Below are 22,892 nucleotides of genomic sequence, written 5' to 3' on the forward strand. Positions count from 1 at the left end.
AGGAGTCAGAGGAAGCTTCAGAGAGACAATATTGGAATTGGGCATTCTCTTTTTATGGATTGCTTTCTTTTTCATATTCAAAATCTTTACATTAGGTTTGTCAATGTCTCATCAGGTCTACTGATGCTTCTGTATCACAGCAATTCTTGATATACCCTTTCAGTCTCTAACCCTCTTTAATTGCCTCGATTTCTTCGCTTCTCATATTCTGAGAAAGGAATATGATTATCTTAGCTTAGCTTTAAAATTCTTGCCACAGAAATTTCAACTTGCTGATGCAATCAACTGTGATAAGCAGATGTAGACATGCAATGCAAAAGAAGTTGAGATAGTATCCCCTTAGATGTGGATAGGAGGATGTTATAAAATATGTTTAGTGTATGTGCCATTCCAAGGAATTTGAATATTAGTTTGGAGATATAAAATGAGGGAATGACATTTAAAGAAACTTTTCAAGCCTGTAAGAGCAGTGGTTCTCACCCTTAAATCACGTTAAAATCACTGGCAGAGCTTTTCAACAAATTCCAATGCCAGGTTCTACTCCAAACCACTTAGAATCTATGGACATAGTACCCAGTCCTAAGTTATTTTTAGTTTTATTATTTTGAGATGGAGGGTCTTGCTGGGGGTTGCCCAGACTGGTCTTGAACTTGCACGTTGAAGTGATCTTTTCACCTCAGACTTCTAGGTAGGTGGGCTCTAGGTATGCAGCACAATACCTGGCTATATATTTTTTAAACCTGGCTATATATTAGACCCAGATAACTCTTGGATGTAGCCAGGCTGGCAACCTCATGATATGAAACAATGGGCCTTAAACTTGTCTAAAAATTGGAATCAGCCGTGTAGTAGTGCATGCCTGTAATTCCAGCAGCTCAGGAGGTGGAGGAGGCAGGAGAATCCTGAGTTCAAAGTCAGCTTCAGCAAAAAGTGAGGTGGTAAGCAACTTAATGTGACTCTGTCTCTAAATAAAATACAAAATAGGGCTGGAGATGTGGCTCAGTGGCTGAGTGCTCCTTTTTCAATCCAAATAAATAAATAAATAAATAAATAAATAAATAAATAAATAAATAAATTTAAAAAATTGGAATCAACTGAGAAATTTCCAAAACTGATGCAAGGGATTGGGGTGGTGGTTCAGCGGTAGAGTGCTCGCCTAGCACGTGTGAGGCCCTGGGTTCGATCCTCAGCTCCATATTAAAAGAAAGTAAATAAAATAAAGGTTTAAAAAAATTTTTTTAATTAAAAATATTTAAAAAAAACTGACACAAGGTCACAGAATACAAGGTCAAAATAAAAAATCAATTTTAATTCTATATGTCTATAGCAAATGACAGAAATACTTAATATTTCTAAGATATAAATTCTCTCCAAAATTTATTTGTAAGTTAAATGCAGTAACAATCAAAATCAAAATCCTTAAAAGCTTTTTGAGGGTGGGGGGAATGTTGGTATTAATATTGATTATAAATTTTATAAGAAAATACAAAAGGCCTATAGAAGTTTCTAAAGTTTTGAAAATGAAGACTAAGATTGCATCATCTGGTTTCAAGACTGAACATAGAGCCATAATAATCAAGGCAGTGAGTGCAGTATTGACATAAGCATAGAAAACAGACCAAAGCAACAGAAAATAGAGTTCAAATAGTTCAATTTTATATTCAGTTTAATTTTCAAAAATAGTACCAACTAATTTTCAACAATAGTACCAAAACAGGGATGGAGATATTGCTCCCAGTCTGGAATGCTCAAAACCTCTCCCATGCAAAAAGACAGAAACAAAAATAAAACAAAAACAGGGAAAAGGAAGATCTTATCAACAGATGATATAGAAAAATAAGACAAATGCATTGGAAAAACCATTAATCTTTTCTCCTACCTCATACCATATACACAAGTTGACTTGATATAAATTAAAGATATAATATTAAAGTTAAAATTATTATAATGCTTCTAGAAGAACATTTGTAAAAGTCTATATGAAGTCAGGTACAGTGACACATGACTATAATCCCAGTTGTTACTCAGGAGGTTTAGGCACAAAGATCTTAAGCCTGAGGTCAACCTAGGCAACTTAGCAAGACCCTGTCTCAAAATAAAAAGTAAAATAAAATAAAAAGGGCTGGGGATGTTGCTTAATGGTAGAGCACCCCTGGGTTCAATCTCCAGTATCACAAACAAAACAAAACTTCCTGAGCTTGAGGTAGGCAAAGATTTCTTAAACAAAACTCAGAAAACATGAAACATAAAAGAAAATAATAAGTTGAACTTTATCAAGATAAAAGTTCTGCTTAAATTTTCTTTAAGAATTTTAAGAAAATTCTTTAAAAACATAGTTTAGAATGGGAGAAATTTTCATACTACATATATGTGACAAAGGACACTCAACAAGAATGACACAACTAAAAAGAACTTGAACAGATACTTCATAAAACAAGATATACGAGTGGCTAATAAACATATGGAAAAGCTTATATGAGTACTCATTAGGGAAATTCAAGAACCACAAAACAGCACTTCACATCTACTAGAACAGCTAAAATGGAAAAGACTGGTAAGAAAATAAAAGAAGAAAATGACTGTCAATATCAAATACTGGTGAGGATGGGGACAAAGAAAACTCTTACATCGTTGTTAGAAATGTAAAATGGCACACACACTTTGGAAAACTGTCATTTACCTTATGACCCAGGAATTCCATCCCTAAGTATTTAGCTAATATTAAAAAAAAAAAAAGCCCACAAAAGGAACTTTACCACATGCACCTCAGATAGAGCACTAATCTCCAGAATATATTAAGAACTCAAAAAACTTATCAATAAAAATCAATAAGTGGGCTAAGGAACTGAACAGACACTTCACAGAAGAAGAAATACAGTCAATCAACAAATATATGAAAAAATGTTCATCAACTCTAGCAATTACAGAAATGCAAATCAAACTACTTCACCTCACTCCAGTCAGAATGGCAATTATCAAGAAAAAAAGCAATAAGTTTTGGTGAGGATGTGGGGAAAAGGTACACTCAAACATTATTGGTGGGACTGCAAATTGGTGCAGCCACTTTGGAAAACAGTATAGAGATTCCTCAGAAAACTTGGAATGGAACCACTATTTGACCCAATTACCCTACATAAAGAAATTAAAATCAGCATTCTACAGTGATACAGCCACATCAAAGTTTATAGCAGCTCAATTCACAATAGCTAAACTATGGAAACAACCCAGATGCCCTTCAACAGATAAATGGATAAAGAAAATGTGGTACATATATACAGTGGAATATTACTTAGTCTTAAAGAAAAATAAAATTATGGCATTTGTAGATAAATGCAGGAAGCTAGAGAACATCATGCTAAATGAAATAAGCCAATTCCAAAGAACCAAAGGCTGAATGTTTTCTCTGATAAGCGGGTGCTGATCCATAGTGGGGGTGGATATGGAAGAATGAAGGAATTTTGGATTAGGCAGAGGGAATGAGGGGAGGAGTGGGGATCAGAAGAATGAGGGAATGAGAAGAATGGTAGAATGAGACAGACATTATTACCCTATATGTAAGATTACAATACTGGTGACTCTGCACCATGTACAGCTAGAGGAATGAGAAGCTATGCTTCATTGGTGTATAATGTGCCAAAACACATTGTACTGTCATGTATAACCAATTAGAACAAATTAAAAAAAATAGAAGAGAGATCAGTAGAATAGAAAAAGGGGACCAGGGGGAAGGGGAGAAGGGAAAAGGGAGGTACTGGGGAATGAAATTGTTCAGGTTATATGGTTTTATTGTGCACGCATATGAATGTGTTATAACAAATTTCACTCTATATTTATAATGCACCAATAAAAGGAAAAATAAAAAAATATATATTTAAGAATGCTGAACTGGGATTGTGGCTCAGTGGTAGAGTGCTCACCTAGCACATGCAAGGCCCTGGGTTCTATCCTCAGCACCATATAAAATAAATAAATAAATAAAATAAAAAGTATTGAGTACAACTATAAATACATATATTAAAGACGTTTACAGCAGGACTGGGAGTATAGCTAAGTGGTAGAGCATTTGACTAACATGTGCATGGCCTAGCACCAGGAAAAAAATAAAAAAAGAATGGTTACATCAGATTTATTTGTAATAGTCAAAGCATGCAAAACTCAAATGTCCACCACAGGGAGTATAGATAAATAAACTGTGGTATATTCATACAATGAAATACTACTCACCAATAAAAATAATGAAGACACAAGTGAATCAATCTTATTGATTGCTCATTATATTGAGCAAGAAAACTATACACAAAAGAGTGTGCACTGTATGGTTCCATTTATATGAAGTTCAAGAATAGGAAAATTAATCTATGGTAACAGAAATCACCTGTGGAAATAGGAATTAGAAGAGAGAGACATATTTCTAGAGTGATGAAATAGTTTTATTATGGTTATGGAGCATATACATTCGTAAAACCTCACTTTTTAAAATAATATTATCTGATTATTTCACTATATATAAATTTTACCTAGAAACAAACAAACAAAACCAGATTTCTCATACAGCTCCAAATACCATAAGAAAAGTCACACTGATTACAAACAGAAAAAGGGACAAAGGCCTTGATTTCCAACAAGTATCACAACTCAATAAGAAACAGGTAAACAGTTTAATAGAAAAAAATGACAATAGCCAAGAACAGGAAGTTCATGGAAAAATAACACAATGCTTAGTAAGCTCTAAATTATGCTAAAGTTGATTTCCAATTAAAGAAATACAAATTAAATTCCATTTTCACCCATCAGATGGCAAAATTTAAAGTTTGATAATAGAGTCGGTGAGGCTATGAGGAAGCTTTAAATACTTGAGAGTATTAATGTTCTATTAGTGGAGGAATAAATTGGTGCAATCTGTAGCACTTAACAACAAATTTACATTGTCAGTAATGGTTTAACTTTAATCAAGTTCATCTGTTTAATTAATGTTAATTTGAATTTTTAAAAAATTCAACTTCATTTTATAAATTTATTTTTGCCTTAGAATTGTAAAAAAGATATAAATGTAGAGAGTTTATTTCCAGTTTCATAAACATTTAAGTAACCTATTTTTTTAAAAGGTACTTGCTTGTGGGGAGCCCCAAAATGCTAAGCAGAGGCTTATTCCAACCCCCCTGCAAAAAGCCTGGTAATTTTGGCATTTTTTAATAGCCATTTGGGTGTAGTGAACCAATATTATTGAATAGGATCTGTAAAAAAAATATGAAAATGGCTTGTTGGCTCATAGGGAGGATTATTTAAAAATGAAAACAAGGTACAAAAGCAGAATGCTGAGCTAGGGAATGGGCGAGGGGGAGCCTACAAAAGATGCATTCATTTGTAAAGGTTTGATTGGTGATATTCATTAAAACTTTGGTTAGAGTCTCAAAATATTGAAAGCAGTTATTCCAATGCTCAATTCATGCTTTAAAAATTTCAACTTCATTGATAAAAGCTGATTTAAGTACTTAGTACTTAGATACTCATCTTGAAATAATACTAATAGGAAGGATTTATGCAATTCTGTGACCAATTTATAATTTGTAAAAGTTCATTACACATTATTTTACCTGTCTATAAGTAGAGTATCACTTGTTATAATTAAAATATCCAGGCAATCTTCTGATTCCTTGTTACGGTCACTTGTCTGTACTAGACTCATCAACAAACAGAGTTTGAGTAAATTGTAAGTCCCAGGAGGAACAATGTGTGATGCAAAGATATTGGCAAGTATTGCTGTAAACTTCCAGCATGAGCTAGAAGTCAAGGAGAGGAGGCATCTGAAGTTGTCACTAATTCCTGAAGGAACTGAATGTAACAAACAAAACAAAAAAGCATTATAGACACTTAAATTCCATTTATTCAAAATAAAATATCATTCTCCTAATGATGCCGTATTCAAATTTTTATATTAAGTTTTGAGTGGAGGTCATGCTTGTCTATCCTTTCTATCCCAGAGAATGCAAAAAAAAAAAAAAAAAAAAGAAAGCAGTCACCTCATTGCTCATGTAAATTTTCTATGGATTGAAAGCAAATCTTTCTATACTCCTAAGACATAAGTGAGCAAAGCAAATCATGGGGCTTCTATATTGCTGAATTTGATCCTACATTTCTATGTCTGAAATAATATCAACTTCTGTGAGAGCTAATCAGAAAAATGGGAACTACTAGAATATTGTGGTTTAAAAGAAAGATTTATATTCCATTAGTTTGAAAGCACTATCTTGTAGTATATTGTAATAATCTAGATCTTCTCCACCCCCTCACTCTTTCCAGCTCCTGAAAAGGGTAAGTAATTTATCCAATTGGTAAGTTTGGTAGGAACAGCTGAGCTATGCATGAATAACGGTCCCCTTCTCCTTTCTCTTGGCTGCCATCATAGATTTCATCATAATTTCCTCTAGTCTCCTACCCCATAAATAAAAGATACCTATCTTAGTCCAGCTCTTGCCACATGTGGTAGGTTAAATCTGTATAATTCTGGAATACAGCATAAAAAATCACACTTTTCCACTGACAAATAAATCATGTTCTGCTACCAAAGTCAATAAATCTTGAATTATTTCACAGTAGAAAATATAAAAAGTGATTAAATTGTCTGTGTGTGGTCCATTAGTGCTTGTTTTCTTCAACATTTTTGTTTTTTTAAGTTTTCTCTTCTAGAATCCACTTATACTTAAAGTCAGCTTGGGCATCTCTATTACTATAGACGGTTACTTAGGGATTCCAAAAAAAAATTCTACTCCATTCAAGATTTAACCAACCTTTCCTTCATTTACATATTTGTGAACCAAGTTAAAACATTAGGTTGGCTTTCTGTTTTTGTTTACATAATGCAAAATTATGTTGAAGCTGTTAAAGGAAATTCTTAGTAATAAAGGTGATAGTTTGGCCCCATCTACCTTTATCTGCTATCTTATTTCAGGACTCAGATGAGGAAAAGGGTGTTATTTTATTGAGCTCTCTTTCTCAGATTAACAGTCATTTTCTATTGCGTTCACTAGAAAATAACAGATACTGTGGAACACTGTGGCAGCACATACACCAAAACTGAAATGATACAAAGAAGATTAGTATGGCTGTTGGGCAAGGATGAGGGCAAATTTGTTAGATGTTTCATATTAAAATAACAAATGAATAAATAAAAGGTATTGTAGAAAAACTCTTTGGCATCCTGAAACCTCTTTTTTATTGCTAATTATAAAACAATCAAACTTTTTGAGACAAGGTCTTGCTACATTGCCCAGGCTGGCCTCCCACTCCTGGGCTCAACTGATCATCCTGCTTCAGCGTCTCAAATAGCTGAGATTACTGGTGCATGCCACCTTACCAGGTTCAAAATAATATTTAACTCAAAGGAAGGGGTCTGCCTGACAGAAAATTGTACATTATCCTGTTTTATTTCCTCCATATAATTTTTATCAGAAATTATCTTATTGATTAGTTTACATTTTATTGGCAATCTATTGTATGATTTAAGAGCAGGAACTTTTGTCCTGTTTTCATCCATATCCTACTGTTTAGATGAGTTCTCAGAATAAAGGCAAACAATAAATATTTGCTGAACAAATGTATTTAAATTTAAGTGTTTGTTAATATATGATTTTCCTTACCTTTTAGATTGCAAAGAGTGATGCTATTTGCCTCTATACAGACAGCAGTTTGTGAGGTTTTGACACAGGTTGGAATTCCAATAATTTTATATTCATTTCCTATGTTCATTTTATTCACTAATTCATCTAGAATGATTAAACACAGAGGAAAATAATATTTGCTAAATGAAACTTGTAAATGATCATATGGTTCAAAATCCCAAACCAGTAACAATTCAGCAATTGAGTTAGTAATGCAATATTTACTTTTGTTTAGTATAATATTCACAAGTAATGGACCAATAAATGTAAACTGAGGCAATTTTATTGCTGATAAATTTTGATACTTGGCTGCAATAAGAATTAACTTCAAGAAGCATATGACATGGCAACTAGATACCCTCCTATAATATAATCAAGAAAAAAAGATCATTCTATATAAGAAAAAACATCTTTGCATTAAATGGTAAGCAGTGTGAATAATACTGATCTTATAAGTAATAATATTATTTGGGAAGAAAATAATTGTAAAGGTACCATTTACTGTCTATAATATTTTTAAAGTACTTATATTATGTAATTGTAAACTGTAAAGTAGATATTCTTATCTCCATTGATACACAAAGAACTCAGGGGCTAAGTGAATTGCACAAGACTAAATAACTAAAAAGTGGCAGGATTGAAATTCATATCTAATTCAGCCTTCCTCCAAAGTCTACACTTTTACATTAGGCTAGGTTCTTCTCTTATACATACAGATTGGGCAGAGCTTTTGCATGCATTCAATGTTTTTTTTTTTAATTTAAATCTTTTTTTGGGGGGTGGGTAATAACTGGGAATTGAACTCAGGGGAACTTGACCACTGAGCCACATTCCCAACCCTATTTTGTATTTTATTTAGAGTCAGGGTCTCACTGAGTTGCTTAGTGCCTTGAAGTTGCTAAGGCTGGCTTTAAACTTCTTATTCTCCTGTCTCAGCTTCCTGAGCTGCTGGGATTATAGGGATACGCCACCACACTGGCTAAAAATTTAAATATATTAATCCTCCATTCCACAGCTAGAAGTTGATTGCTTGTAAACCTACAAAAAAAAAAAAAATGGTTTATAAGGAGGAGCAAGTGTTAAGGTCTCTCTTTATAGAACAGTGATCTCCCTCCCTCTTAGCTTCAGAGAGCATAGCTGGTGTTACCCTACAGACCTGAAAGAGAAGAATCAGGCTCAACAACTCAGAAAATAAAAAATTAAAACAAACACTAAAAACCCCATATCAATCAACAACTGGTTAACCAACCAAAAAAAAAAAAAAAAAAGACTAAGAGTATGATTAAATTACAAGAGGAAAATGAAATAGAGACTATTGTCTCTCTAAATAAATAACTTTTCAACAGTTACATGGAATCAGTTTGGTGGGTATATCCTGAGATCATGGAAAGGTCAAGGGGGAGAAAAGGAACTGGGAAGTCTGGGAATCTTTTCTGAATATCAAATCCAAAAGTCCTGCTTTTATTCATTTAATTTTTATAGTTTTATTTGGGTTCTTTGTAGAGTTTAGAGAAAAGGTTTTCCACTAAAATTCAAGATGAATAGTATTTTAATCAACTTTTTCATTGCTGACAACAAATGACCTAACAAGAACAACCTAAAGGGGGAAAAGTTTATTTTGGCACAGTTTCAGAGGTTCAGTCCAAGGTTTGTCATCTCCATAGATCTGGGCTGGAAGTGAGCTAGAACATCGTGGTTAAAGGCATGGCAGAGGAAAGAAGCTCAGAACATGGCAACCAGGAAGCAGAGAGACAGTTCTGCTCACCAAGGTCAAAATATAAATCTCAAAGACATACTTCCAATGACCTACTTCCTCCAGCCACAACCTACCTGCCTACAGCCATTGCCTGTGTAATCCATATCGTCAGATTAATCTACTTTAGATTACACCTCTCACAATCTAATCATTTCAGCTCTGAACATTCTTGCATTCTCACACACATGAGCTTTTAGAGGGATACTTTATTGCTAAACCATAAGAGATACCCATTTAGATTTCTATATTGCAATGTATGGCTTGTATGCATGTGATTATATCTTGGATAAGTTACTGTACCCCTCTGTGCCTCAGCTTCCACATTGTAAAAATAGAGATAATAACAGAATCTACCTTATAGGTTGCTCTAACTAATAAGTTAATATACATAAGAATGCTTGGCACACAGTAATTGCTATATAAAAATTATTTATTATCGTCTGGGCTTTCATCCTTCTTAGATCATGGGGAAAAGAGTTCTTTTTTTAAAAAATATTTTTTTAGTTGTAGGTGGACACAATATCTTTATCTTTATTCATTTATTTTTTTTTATGTGGTGCTGAGGATCAAACCCAGGGCCTCACATGTGTGAAGCAAGCACTCTACCACTGATCTACAAACCCAGCCCGAAAAGAGTTCTTTTTGAATCCGAACTCTTCTAACTCCTATGTTTCCTATACATGGTTTACATTCAATATTTCTCTTTCCGAACAGTTTAAATCATCCAATTTTAGCCAGAAGAAAAGGTTAAACCCCATTCTTATTTTCAGTTTTAGCTTCTCAATGAAAACTTAATCATTCCTTGGATGACTGACAATGATTTTCTCCTTCGTGGCAAGACTGTCTTCTCATAGGTACTTACAGATGCAGTTAGTCATTTGTGAATGTTCATTCATTTATTTAACAAATAGTTATTGAGATTTTTTTTAAATATTTATTTTTTAGTTTTTCGGCGGACACAACATCTTTATTTATATGTGGTGCTGAGGATTGAATCTGGGCTGCATGCATGCCAGGCGAGCGCGCTACTGCTTGAGCCACATCCCCAGCCCCAGTTATTGAGATTTTACTATGCAAAATAAAAAACAAATTTTGCATCTATTTTCATGAAGCTTACATTCTAAAATAACCCCAACATTAACATAAGACATATACATATAGAATAATGGAGGATCATTATCTTTAAATGACTGTGACCTGAGACTTAGCATAACATTTAGGACACTGCAGGTGCTAATATATTTTTAAGTGAATGTTGTATGCCTGAATGAACAATTGATATATTAACTAAACGAGACTCTTTAAAAAAAATTCTCAAGATGACAATTTATGTGCATGTTTGGTGTGTGAGGGGGTACTAAGGCTTGAACCTCAGGGCACTGAACCACTGAAGGCATTCCCTGAGTTCTTTTTATTTTTTATTTTGAGACATAGTCTCACTAAGTTGCCCAGGCTGACTTCAAACTTGTAATTTTCCTGCCTCAGCCCCATGAGTTGCTAATATTATAGGTGTACACCACCATGCCAGACAAGATGATAATATTTAAGCCACAGAAGTACATTTATAATATAAAGCAGAAATTAATCTATTCCATATTTTGTAGAAATTTGAGTTCAAATAAAATTTACATACCTCTTAGAAAAATTGTAAGAGATTGAAACCTAAATGGCTGGTTTTTAGAATATCCTTGAAAAGCATGAAGTGCTTCTGTGGCAATTATTTCAACTATCTGTTTATCTTGGGGCAAAAGAACAAAACAAATTAGTTATTTGAATATATATTTGGTTTAGTTTTCACATTAAAATATCAGACAATTTTATTTTTTTCTTCATGACCAAGGACTGAACTCAGGTCCTTGCATGTGCTAGCTCTATCACTAAGCTCTGCCACTGAGCTAAATCCTCAACTCGTATATCAGCAGTATTTTGAAAATTATAATTACAAAATGTAAATGCATTTTTACCACCAAGTACTCTAAATTTTCTGTCTTCTTGGAGTGAAGATGAACACAAATTGCACAAAAAGTCATTTCTTATTGTTGCAGATTCTGTAGCTCCAGGCACATGTACTCTTACATATTGAAATCCTGAAAGAACAACAGTGGTAAACTAAACTTGTTTCCAAATTCACCTACTTCCAATCAATATTAGTCTAATTAAGGGATAATTAATTCTATTTGCACTCAGGTTCAGAGTAGATCAACTAACTGTTCCTTGCATCGGGGTTGTTTCTGGCCCAACATTGTGCTAAGGCACTTGTAATATAAATGCTAAACATGATTTCTATCAAAGATTAGGCAAATTAAATTTATAAACATTAGGAGATACCAATTTACTCTACTTTGTAAATGATTACAAATTATAAACAAGTTTTGGGATTAAAGAATACAAATAAATTGTTTCATGTTTTGATTTTACATTTTAATATTTACCTTTTGAAAAAGGACATGCTTCATCTGAACAAAGGAATCTTGCACCTTGAGTATACTTGGTTACAGTTGTTATTGCAATCACAATTCCTTGCATTACATAAAATCTCTGAGATGTATAATCAAGTGGAAACTCATAAAGATCAAGACAATAACTTGGCAGAGAAGGTAAGTGTGTTAATTTCAGCACTATGTTAATCTGATAAGAACATAAGAATATTATTAATAAAAATCACAGAGCAAATGCATTATGACATATAAGTACATTGTAAAATAAGTCAAGTAAGTGATTTGTTAGTGTTAAAAAACAAAATTAATTTTATTTTAGTTGTAGATGAACACAATACTTTTATTTAATTTATTTATTTTTATATGGTGCTGAGGATTGAACTCAGTGCCTCACACATACTAGGCTAGCTCTCTACCACTGAGCTACACTGTTAACCTGGGAACAAACATTTTAAGACTGACAGCAAAGAGATTAAAAATTATAGAAAAACAAATTTTATAATCTAATATTTAATTGAAAATAAATAAAATATAATGATAAACTCTTTACTTTTCCTTAAAAATATACATGTCCTGACTTTGCCCACTGAAAAAGAATTTTGAAATAATGTCAACCCAATAGCAAAGAACACTACTAGTACCCAAATTGTCATCTCCAAATGTTGTTTCTCACTTAAAAAAAAACCAAGGCTCTTTGGGGGAGATGGTCGATTCCAGGTCTGGGACAGAAAATATACCAGATACAGTTGGAGCATCTTATGTCAGAAACTAAGGGAGTCATAAGAAAAATTAATGGCATGTGTCAAAAGGACATAGGAGCAAAATTGAAGGAACTCCTAAAGCCTAAAGATATAATATTATAAGAATCAAAATGATGACAGAGATTCATTAAAATATATTAAATATATTAAAGATTCATGAGTTTCTCATATTTAAACAAAGGAAAAAAACAATATTGGTCATAATTAGAGGTTGAATTTACCTCCTTACTGTCTGAAACTTAAAAAGAATCATAGTTTATCTTACTCTTCCTGTACAAACCATATTTCAGAATAATCATATAGTTTGATAAAAGAAAATTTATTTTGTTGTATAATTTCAGAAAAGATGCTGAAATTAGAAAAATCACCTTTTTTGCAAATCCATGTGAAATGATGGCTTCTAATTTTTCTAAAACCATCAGGTGAAAGTTAATGGGAAAGTTTGTAATGGAGGGATCAGAATAATATCACCTAAACCCATTGATCAACTGTGACATTGCCAAAAGTGGGACAACTTTATAGCCTCCTGACAAAGTGCCATTTGGAACTATGTTGAAATAGGTGAAAATTGGATAAATCTGAATCTAAGTCTTTAAAGCAAAATTCTCTTTTAGATACATAAGATACAGGGGAAAAAGTACCACAAGAAAGTAATCTGGGAGGGCCTACTGACAGTAAGGAGGCTGAACAGTGTTCCCTGAGTGGTGTGAAGATGAATACCAGAGGACCTGGATCTCAACTGAAAAGACAGTATTTCAGTTTCAGAACTTTCAGCAAGTGGGCCTTTTGAAAGTCATGATCTTCTTCGGAAAGGTTTTTCTTGTGTGAAAAATGAAATTTTGCCCAGTCATCCTCTTAAATTATCAGAAAAAAATTTCCAGTTCAACCAAGGTAAAATGAATTTTTCCACTCTGAGAAACATCCAAGGTTTATTTGCTCCTCTGAAATTACAAATGGAATTTAAGGCAGTACAGCAGGTTCAGTGCCTTCCATTTCTCTGGAGCTCAAACCTTGCCCTGGATCTTTTGAGGGATAATGATGGACTATTGGATTTGGAGATATTCTTAATGATCCATCTCAAAGTGAACTAGTGGGCAAACCACATTTGATGGTGGAATATAAACTCAGTTTACTGTAAGATAGTGTGCTATTCATGAATCAGAGGGGCTACATCTTGTTATAGTTGTCTTTTTGTTATAATTCCATTTATACAACCTTAAAAGTACACATGAGATTCTGCCTAAATAGTATCCATGATTATTTGAAATTATTTGAGTTTTCAATTTCTGACCAAGGGACAGTTGAAAGCACTAAAGGAAGATAATTTTAAAGCTCCTAATTTATAGTAAAACCATAGCTTTCTTTGTCATTCAAAATTATTTTTCAAGAATATTATAAATTGTCAACAGGTTCTAATTCAACCTTTCTAGATATTCCATAAGTTTAATTAAAAAAACAGTATCAATATTTTAGTTTACCAACTTTATTGCAACATCTTTCAGTATAGACATTTATAATTAATTTCAGTGACAGTACCTCAAATTGAGTACAGAAGATATTTATCATGTTTTAGTGTCGTCTGTGAGAAGAATTCATTATATTGATGGTATTTTAAAATTACAGATATACTTTGATTCTTTTATAATGAAAAGTGTAGTTTCAAAGGTTTTGATTTTGTCTTTAAATGAAAAATTAAAGCAACCAACAGATGTAGATTAAACTCTTGTATTTTGTGGATTTAATATGTATTTGGTATATCAGAAAGCAGCACTTGTTAAAGAAAAATAAACTCATATTTATACATATTATGCATCCCTGAACAAATTTCATAATAATTTGTTTCAAGCAATTTTTACCATTATTACTAATCTTATAAAGTATTCTTTATGAACCTGCTATATAAAAATTAAAAATTTTTAGAACATTAAAAAAAAAAAAAAAAAAGCAGCCAGGAGCAGTGGCGCATGCCTGTAATCCCAGCAACTTGGGAAGCTGAAACAGGAGGATCAAGAGTTCAAAGTCAGAACTGGGGATGTGACTCAAGCGGTAGCGCGCTCCTCTGACATGCGGGGGGTGCTGGTTTTGATCCTCAACACCACATTAAAAAAATAAAAATAAATAAAGATATTTAAAAAAAGATGTTTATAAATTAAAAAAAAAAAAAAAAGAGTTCACAGCCAGCCTCAGCAATGGCGAGGCACTAAGCAACTTAGACCCTATCTCTATATAAAATATAAAATAGGGCTGGGAATGCAGTTCAGTGGTTGAGTGCCCCTGAGTTCAATCCCTGGTATAAAAAAAAAAAGGGCTAGGGTTGTGGCTCAGCAGTAAGTGCTCACCTAGCAGGTGCGAGGCCCTGGGTTTGATCCTCAGCACCACATAAAAATAAATTAAAAAAAAGGTATTGTGTCCAACTACAACTAAAAAATAAATATTTTTTTTTTAAAGAGAGTAATCAGATAAATCCAGACTATGTAACACTTCATAATTTTTTTCTTCAAAAAAATCAATAGTACAAGCTGGTCTTGGTAGTGCATGCCTGTAATCCCAGCAGTTTGGGAGCCTGAGGCAGGAGGACCGTGAGTTCAAATCCAGCCTCAGCAAGTACGAGGTGCTAAGCAACTCATTAAGATTCTATTTCTAAAGAGAATACAAAATAGGTTTGGGGATGTGGCTCAGTGGTTGAGTGCCCCTGGTACTCAAAAAAAAAAAAAAAGAAAGAAAAATCAATAGTATAAAAAGGGAGGGAAAAGGAATGGCTCTAGGTTGAAAGAGACTTAGTAGGATATAAAAACCAATTACAATGAGTGGACTTTGTTTTGATACTTATTTTAACAAACTAACTGAAAGACATTAGGGTAATTTTGGACAAATTTAAGTACGGACTAGATATGGGATGATATCAAAGGATTATTATTACTTTCATAAGGGGTAATGATGGCATTGTGGTTATGTAGAAAAAACATCCATAATATTTAGTTGATACTGAAGTATGTAGGGGTAAAATAATAGAACACCTGGAATTTGCTTTAAAATAGTTAGGACAAAAAATTGATGCTGCAGACACAGTGGTGTGTCAGTTTGGGAGCTGAAACAGGAGGACTACAAGTTTGAGGCTAGTCTCAGCAATTTAGCAAGGCCCTACACAACTTAGTGAGGTTCTGTCTCAAAATAAAAAATAAAAAGGGCTGGAGATGTAGCTCAGTGGTATGGAGCCCCTAGGTTTAGTCCCATACCTCCACTCTCACTCCCCCAAAAAGATGCCATATGATAAAATATTAAAACACCAAATTTGAGTGACAGATACATAAGAGTTTCCTAATTATTTTCTTACCTTTGGGGTATGTTTGAAATGATTTATTATAATGTTTAACTGTATAAGTGGTAATATAGGAAATAAAAATGCATATTTAAGATATTCTATTGAGGGCTGGGGCTACAGCTCAATTGGAAGAGTGCTTGCCTTGCATGCACGAGGCCCTGCGTTTGATCCCCAGCACCAAAAAAAAAAAAAAAAAAAGGATGTTCAATTGAACTTTGAAGAATGTATTATACTTTTTAACAAACAAAAAAGTATGCACATAAAAATATTAAATTAACAAGTCATCTTGAATGTTTGCATGTGAGTTTTGTTAAAGTTAATTAAAACTTATCTTTAGATAGGGCAAAGGGGAGGGATAGGTCAAGAGGAGGCAGTGGGGTAGGAAAGATGGTGGAATGAGATGGACATCATTACCCCAAGTACATCTATGAAGACACGAATGGTGTGAATCTATTTTGTGTACAACCAGAGACATGAAAAATTGTGCTCTATAAGTGTACTATAAATTGAAATGCATTCTGTTGTCATATATAACAAATTAGAATAAATAAATAAAATGTTAAAAGAAGTGAATTAAACTTACTTGAGTTTCAGTCTGTAATTGTCCAATTAATGAGAGAGTCTTAACAGCAATAAAACAGACCTGTAATTTCAAACAAACACACAAGTTACCAAAAATAAAAGTATTGGCATAAAAGTATTTCTTTCTTTAACTTACTGATTGAAAAACTTGAGCAGCTTTTAAAGGATGGTGTAAAATGTGATTTCCAAGTTCAGCATATAATTCAACAACATCAGAAGGATTTATTAAAATATTGAATCGATAGACAGCATAACTTTGTTTTGAATCTGTGAAAATACACAAATGTAAAAGTCTGGATAGTTATATGTAGAATTTATTTGAAAGTTTCTAACATAAATCGTCTTTGTTGAACATACCATTGTAGTACTTGCAATCATCTATAAACTTTTGGAGACCTCCACTTCTGTCAAGATAGATAAGGGCTGCCTCTTTCATTTTTAGATTTGACATTTTCTCCTAATTAATGTTTCTTCTCTACTACTTAATGATTAAACTACTAGCTGCCGATAATCATTACAGATGGTCAAACTCATAGAAAAGATGAGAACACCTAAAGATAAAAGAAAATAAATTTTACTTTTGAAAATCTCTAATAAAAATTTAAAAACTATTAAAATTGAGAGTGAAATAGAACTAGGCAAAATTTCCAGCTCTTAAAAAATTCCTACATAAAAGGAAGCAAAACCTTGTTCTCTTTTGTCAATTTTTAATTTTTTTCAGGGGTGGAGGGGGTAGAATCCTAGGGATTGAACCCAGAGCTTCACGTGTGCTAATCTTTCTTTTCTTTTTTTTTATATATATTTTTTAGTTGTCAATGGACCTTTATTTTATTTATATATGGTGCTAAGGATCAAACTCAGGGCCTCACACAGTTTGGCAAGTGCTCTACCACTGAGTCACAACCCCAGCCCCACATGCACTAATCTTGCACCCTACTACTCAACTACACCACCAGCCCCCAAATAACATTTTAATCAACACTCAGGAGATCCTTCACAAGATAACAAACTTAAGATCAAGATCCTCAAATGGAGCTGGGCATGGTAGCACATGCCTGTAATCCCAGCAGCTCGGGAAGCTGAGGCAGGAGGATTTCAGGTTCAAAGCCAGCCTCAGCAACAGCAAGGTGCTAAGAACTCAATGAGATCTTGTCTCTAATTAAAATACAAAATAGGGCTAGAGATGTGGCTGTGGTCAATTCCCAGTACCAAAAACAAACAAACAAACAAATAAATAAATGTGTAAAAGTTGTTTCAGATTTCAATCTAAGTAACAAATAGTAGAATGAGTACTACCCTGGGAAATCTTGAGAAATCAGTTCTTGACTGAGCATTTGCTATCATGGGAAAATCACCTGATTGATTCAGTATCTTAAGCTGTAGGAAATCAAGGAATTGTATTAGATGATTGGGACTTTCTTCATTAAAATCTGTGTCATTGTTCAACGTGTAAAACATTAAACCATAGTGATATGTGGAGAGTGGAATATGAAAAATTCTCGTAGACAGAAAACAAAACTCTAAATGGAAACTATCTATGCAATACAGTAATTATAATATGTATTAGGAAAAAGGATTAAGATTGTATCCTGCCTTTGTGAAGTTGCCAGTTTAGAGAAGTCAGAAATAACGATTAATACATTTATTCATTCATTTTCCATTATTGATTTGGCATTTACTTTTTATTGGCTAACCTGACTATCCTAGGCACTAAGGATACAGATAAGAGTAAAATGTGGTACTTCTCTTTCAGAAAGAGCGCAATGAGGGAAGAACAATATGGAAACAACTACATGACAACTAAAGTGCTGTAATAGCAGTATGATTGTACTAGGGAGTGTAGAAAGAACATCAAGTATAATCACAAAATTTGGGGTCATCCTTGTGTGTGAGTCAACATTTTCTATTGTTTTAGTACATTTTGATTCAAGACAATGAGAACAAGACAGTCATAGTGAAGCAGCTATGAATTCTACTTTAAAGGTGACATTTGGGAGATGAATTGGAGGAGAGGCAAACAGAAGGAAGAGAAAGTTTTCCCCAGATAGAAGTTAACATCCCCAACCTCCATTATGAATTCTGTACTATTGAATCCACACCCCTGCTAACTGGAGTTCAGGCTACTTTCAGAGAAAAGTGAGACTATCCTTTTCACTATCACATAGGGGTGAAAATTCAGAGTTTATTTCTTTGTGGCCATAAGTATAATAATCTTAAAGTTTGCTCAGTAATCACATCTTTGCTTTATTAAGACATTAGGTTTCTAAAGTTGAAGGAAGGGAAGCTATTAATAATGAAATAATAAGGAGAAGCCATATCATGAAGATTTTAAAAGTTCAAATGATTATATAAGAAAAAAAAAGCTTACAAGAAATTCAAGTTTTTAAGCTGTAGATAGACACAACACCTTTTTTTTGTTTTGTTTATTTAATTTTTTTTTTTTTAATGTGGTGCTGAGGATTGAACCAAGTGCATCACACATGGTAGGTTGAGCTACAATCCAAGTCCCTCAGATTTTTTTTTTTAAATCAGTTTCTGCTGCCCAAGTGGAAAATGAGTTGGAAAAGTCAATTATCAGTTTTTAGCTATCATAATATTCCTAAGAGACAGATCTATGGACTAATCTACAGCCCTAAAACCAAAATGTGAAGGAGATGAATCTAGAATTTTAAAGATTCCATGCTGGATTTGATGGCCAGTCTGTAACGTGTAGGGGGAAAAGTGTCAGTTTTTTAAATAAGGGTGAATGGGTGCAGCTCCTCTAATGAAAATATGAACCTAGGAAGAAACATAGGGAAACAATAAGGAAAAGTTCACTTGGGATACTCTGAATTCTGAGGGGCTCTTGGGCCGCCTAGATATAAGCCAGAGGGACATAAATCAGAACCTGGAGTTCTGTACAGTCCAAAGAGCTGGAGCTGAAGTTTCGGTGTCAGGTGTACCCCGGGGGTCCTAGGGAGGGAATGGATGCAATTACAAGTAGAGGTTAAGTGGAGGAGAAGACGTGAAAGCCTTAAAAAAAAAAAAAAAAAAAAAAAAAAAAAACAGCAATAAATACGTGATCAAGTAAGTCCTCTCAAAGTCTAAAAACCCAACTGTTGGGTCACGTGAATAGGCACAGATCACAGTCTTCTCTCTTGATCCCCTCAGTACTAAGGATGAACTGGTGAGAGGTCGAGGGCAGAGAAACACCTCACAAAAACCAAGAAGAAGCAGCGAACCCTGACTCACTCGCGGAGGTCCAGAAGCCTACCTACGCACAGCTTTCGAACTGCCAGACAGCCACAGAGCCCTGGGACTTCGCGCCAGCAGAGCGGGTCGAGGGGGCCGGGTGTGCGTGGCTGCTCCCGCGCATGCGTGCACGCCCCACCGACCGTTGGCGGCGCGCGGGGGCTGCCGGGACCACGGGCCTCCTGCCACCAGGAGAGAGTCCTGCCCTTTTCCCACAGCGTTGGATTTCTTTACTTTGTTCCCTCCTTTCAAGGCAAAGAAGAGACGGCGCTACATTTGGTTTTCTTTTTTATTACAGCCCAAAGATATTGGTGTGTTTTAAAAAAACTTCAAAATTGTTCTGCTGGAATGCAAGATGGCAGTCAGGTTGGAAACATTTCAGTAGGCTCCTGAGGGACTAACCGTGGAGTTACCTGACTGCCTAGATAGCTGGTGGGGGGGGGGGGTGTGCATACCCAGGAAAATCGACACGTGTTCCCACAGAAATGGACACGTCTGAATGCTATAGTGAATGAGAGTAGTTGGTGGTCTGCAATCTGCAGTGATGGACTCCAACTGAGGACTTGTTCAAAGGCAGCAGAAACATCAGTGGGCACCATGGAAGACTATTTCAAATGCAAAAGACCGTGAGGCTCACTTGGCAAAATTCCAGCCAACTCCTTTGTCCTATCCTTTGTCCCAGAGGCAAGAAAACAGGAAAGTGGGAATGAACCCAAATGGAAGTTACTGGAAGGATTAAAACCCAGCCAATACTTTCTCAATGCCTGTTTAACACAGATCTTTTCCCATGGGCGCTACCACAAACCATATAAGCCCCTAAAAGAGCACACAAAAATGTTTTTTCCTGCTTTCTTTCTCACAGAGCAGGAGTTCTCTTCTTGCTTAAGTAAATCCTCCTCTTTTTTTAAGTTGTCAGTGGACCTTTATTTATATGTGGTGCAGAGAAACGAGAATCTAGTACCTATAAGGTCCTTGCTTAGTTAGCATCTGGGTGACCATCTTAAGTGATGGCTGCTATTTTAAGGAAAAAGTTTTGCATTCCTGCCCAAGGGAGTTTCTGAGAAAGGCTCAGCACTCCCTTTTACTGACACAACCCCTAACCTCCTGCCTTAGGACCCTCTGGGCTCTGAGCCTCCCCCAGAAAAGTCCCAGAACTCAGAGCCTGTTTTGCTTCTGTCTCCTATAGAGAGATGATCTTTATTTGTCAGCTCTGACAAACTCTCATGTGTATCTCTGCTTGGTCTCCTTCATTCATTTCTCATTTACCAGTTTCTCCTTCCTTGATTTCCCTTCAGTGCCTCACACATGCTAGGCAAGCTGTCTACCACAGACCTACAACCTCAGCCCCTGTTCCATTCACTTTTCCCTTCTGTTATTGTATGTGGATTTTATTTTTCAAATTTGCAAGACAAGTACCCAGAAGGAAATTGGCAAAGTGGAGGCTCCAGTCTCATCTCAAAATTCCGGTTTCAGTATTATTCATAATAGCCCCAAAGTGGATGCCTAAATGTCCATCAACTGATAAATGGGTAAGTGTGGCATAGCCTCAAAATGGGATATTATTTGGATATAAAAAGGAATGAAGTACTAATACAAGCTACAACATGGATGAATCTTGAGAATGTTATGCAAATTTAAGACAAAAAGACTACCTATTGTATGAATCCATTTGTATGAAAAGTCCAGAATAAGCAAATTTATATACAGAGAAAATAAATTAGCAGTGGCCTAGAGCTTGCAGGGAGGAATGGAGAATGGTAAAATATACATGACATAAAATTTACCATTTTTACCCATTAAGTTTGCAGTTCAGTGGCATTAGGTATGTTTACATTGTTATGCAACCATTACCACCACCTGTCTCCAGATCTCTTCATGTTTCCAAACTGAAAGTCTGGACTCATTAATTGCTGTTTTCCCCTCTGCCATCCTGGCATTAATCCTTGACTTTGACTACTTCAAGTTACCTCTTTTAAATTGAATCATACAGTTTTGGCCTTTTGTTATAGGCTTATTTCATTTTGCAAAATGTCTTCATGTTGTAAAATAAGAATTTACTTATTTTGAAAGGCTGAATAACATCCCACTGAATAAAAAAGATTAATTTTGTCTGTTCATTCAGAGTTTTTTTCCTTTTTTGGTGCTGGGATTAAACCCAGGTCTTATGTACTGTAAGCATGCACTCTACCCCCCAGTTGCATCTGTAGCCACCAGGGTTTCTTTTTAAAGTGGTGGAAATGTTCTAAAATTGTGACAACAGTTACACAATTCTGAATACACTCAAAGTCAGTCAATTATATACTTTATTTTTTGAGATGGTACCTATATTGCCAGCTGACTTAGAACTTCTGGGCTCAAGAGGTCCTCTTGAGGGGGCTGGGGTTGTGGCACAGTGGTAAAGTGCTTGCTTGGCACATGTAAGGCACCGGGTTCCATCCTTAGCACCACATTAAAAATAAATAAATAAATAAATAAATAAATGTATGTATGTATGTATTGTGTCCATCTACAACCAAAAAAATATCGAGAAGGGGGGAGGGGGGAGGGAGGGATATGGATCTTCTTGTTTCAGCCTTCTGAGTAGCTGGTACTACAGTCACACTGTAAGGGTCTGGCAAAACGTCGGAGGAAGAGACCACCAAGAGACTGACTTTATGCAATTTGCAGAAGGGGGTTTATTGAGGATCCATTCCAACGCACTGGGGCTCACTCCAGAAGGCAGAGCAGCCAAGAGCCCAGAGCAGAGGTCAAGCAGTGCTTAAGTACACTTTTTGAGGAGGGCGGGGGGGGGGGGGGGGGGGCTATGCATACATCAGAACAAACCATCATGAGGCGCGGGAAAATTGAACAACAATTCTGAGACATGATTGGTACATTCATTGGCAGGAACAGATGGGGCAGGGGTGATTGGTTACTCCTAAGCGGGTGTACACATTCAAACTGATTGGTTCAGGCCCTGTATGCTCTAGGCTATGAATCAGCAAAATAGCCAGTAGGGCCTTGTCTTAACTGCCTCAGGGTGTAGCAGAGGAATTTAAAGAAACTTTACCCTTTCAACACCACCATGCCTATATAATTACACAGTTTAAAAGGGCCAACTATATAATACATTAATTAAATCACAGTAAAACTATTATCAAAACC

The 22,892-nt window shown here is 34.9% G+C and overlaps 1 protein-coding gene and 2 pseudogenes across 1 annotated transcript in view; 2 read left to right on the forward strand and 1 right to left on the reverse strand.

Moving 5' to 3' along the window:
- Positions 1-16,968, reverse strand: part of Mcmdc2 (minichromosome maintenance domain containing 2) — a 33,312-nt gene extending 16,344 nt beyond the window's left edge. The window contains exons 1-8 of the mRNA XM_076836210.1: positions 16,875-16,968; positions 16,654-16,784; positions 16,519-16,578; positions 11,847-12,042; positions 11,379-11,501; positions 11,048-11,152; positions 7,638-7,763; positions 5,595-5,832 (exon numbers count right to left, since the gene is read on the reverse strand). Coding sequence (XP_076692325.1) covers positions 5,595-5,832; positions 7,638-7,763; positions 11,048-11,152; positions 11,379-11,501; positions 11,847-12,042; positions 16,519-16,578; positions 16,654-16,784; positions 16,875-16,968 — 1,073 coding nt within the window. The remainder of the gene's footprint in view (positions 1-5,594; positions 5,833-7,637; positions 7,764-11,047; positions 11,153-11,378; positions 11,502-11,846; positions 12,043-16,518; positions 16,579-16,653; positions 16,785-16,874) is intronic.
- Positions 7,054-7,150, forward strand: LOC143382456 (U6 spliceosomal RNA; annotated as a pseudogene).
- LOC143382272 (proteasome maturation protein pseudogene) lies at positions 13,326-13,751 on the forward strand (annotated as a pseudogene).
- Positions 16,969-22,892: the final 5,924 nt, after the last annotated feature.

Source organism: Callospermophilus lateralis, chromosome 16 (genome assembly GCF_048772815.1).
Source record: "Callospermophilus lateralis isolate mCalLat2 chromosome 16, mCalLat2.hap1, whole genome shotgun sequence".
NCBI classification, from domain to species: Eukaryota; Metazoa; Chordata; class Mammalia; order Rodentia; family Sciuridae; genus Callospermophilus; species Callospermophilus lateralis.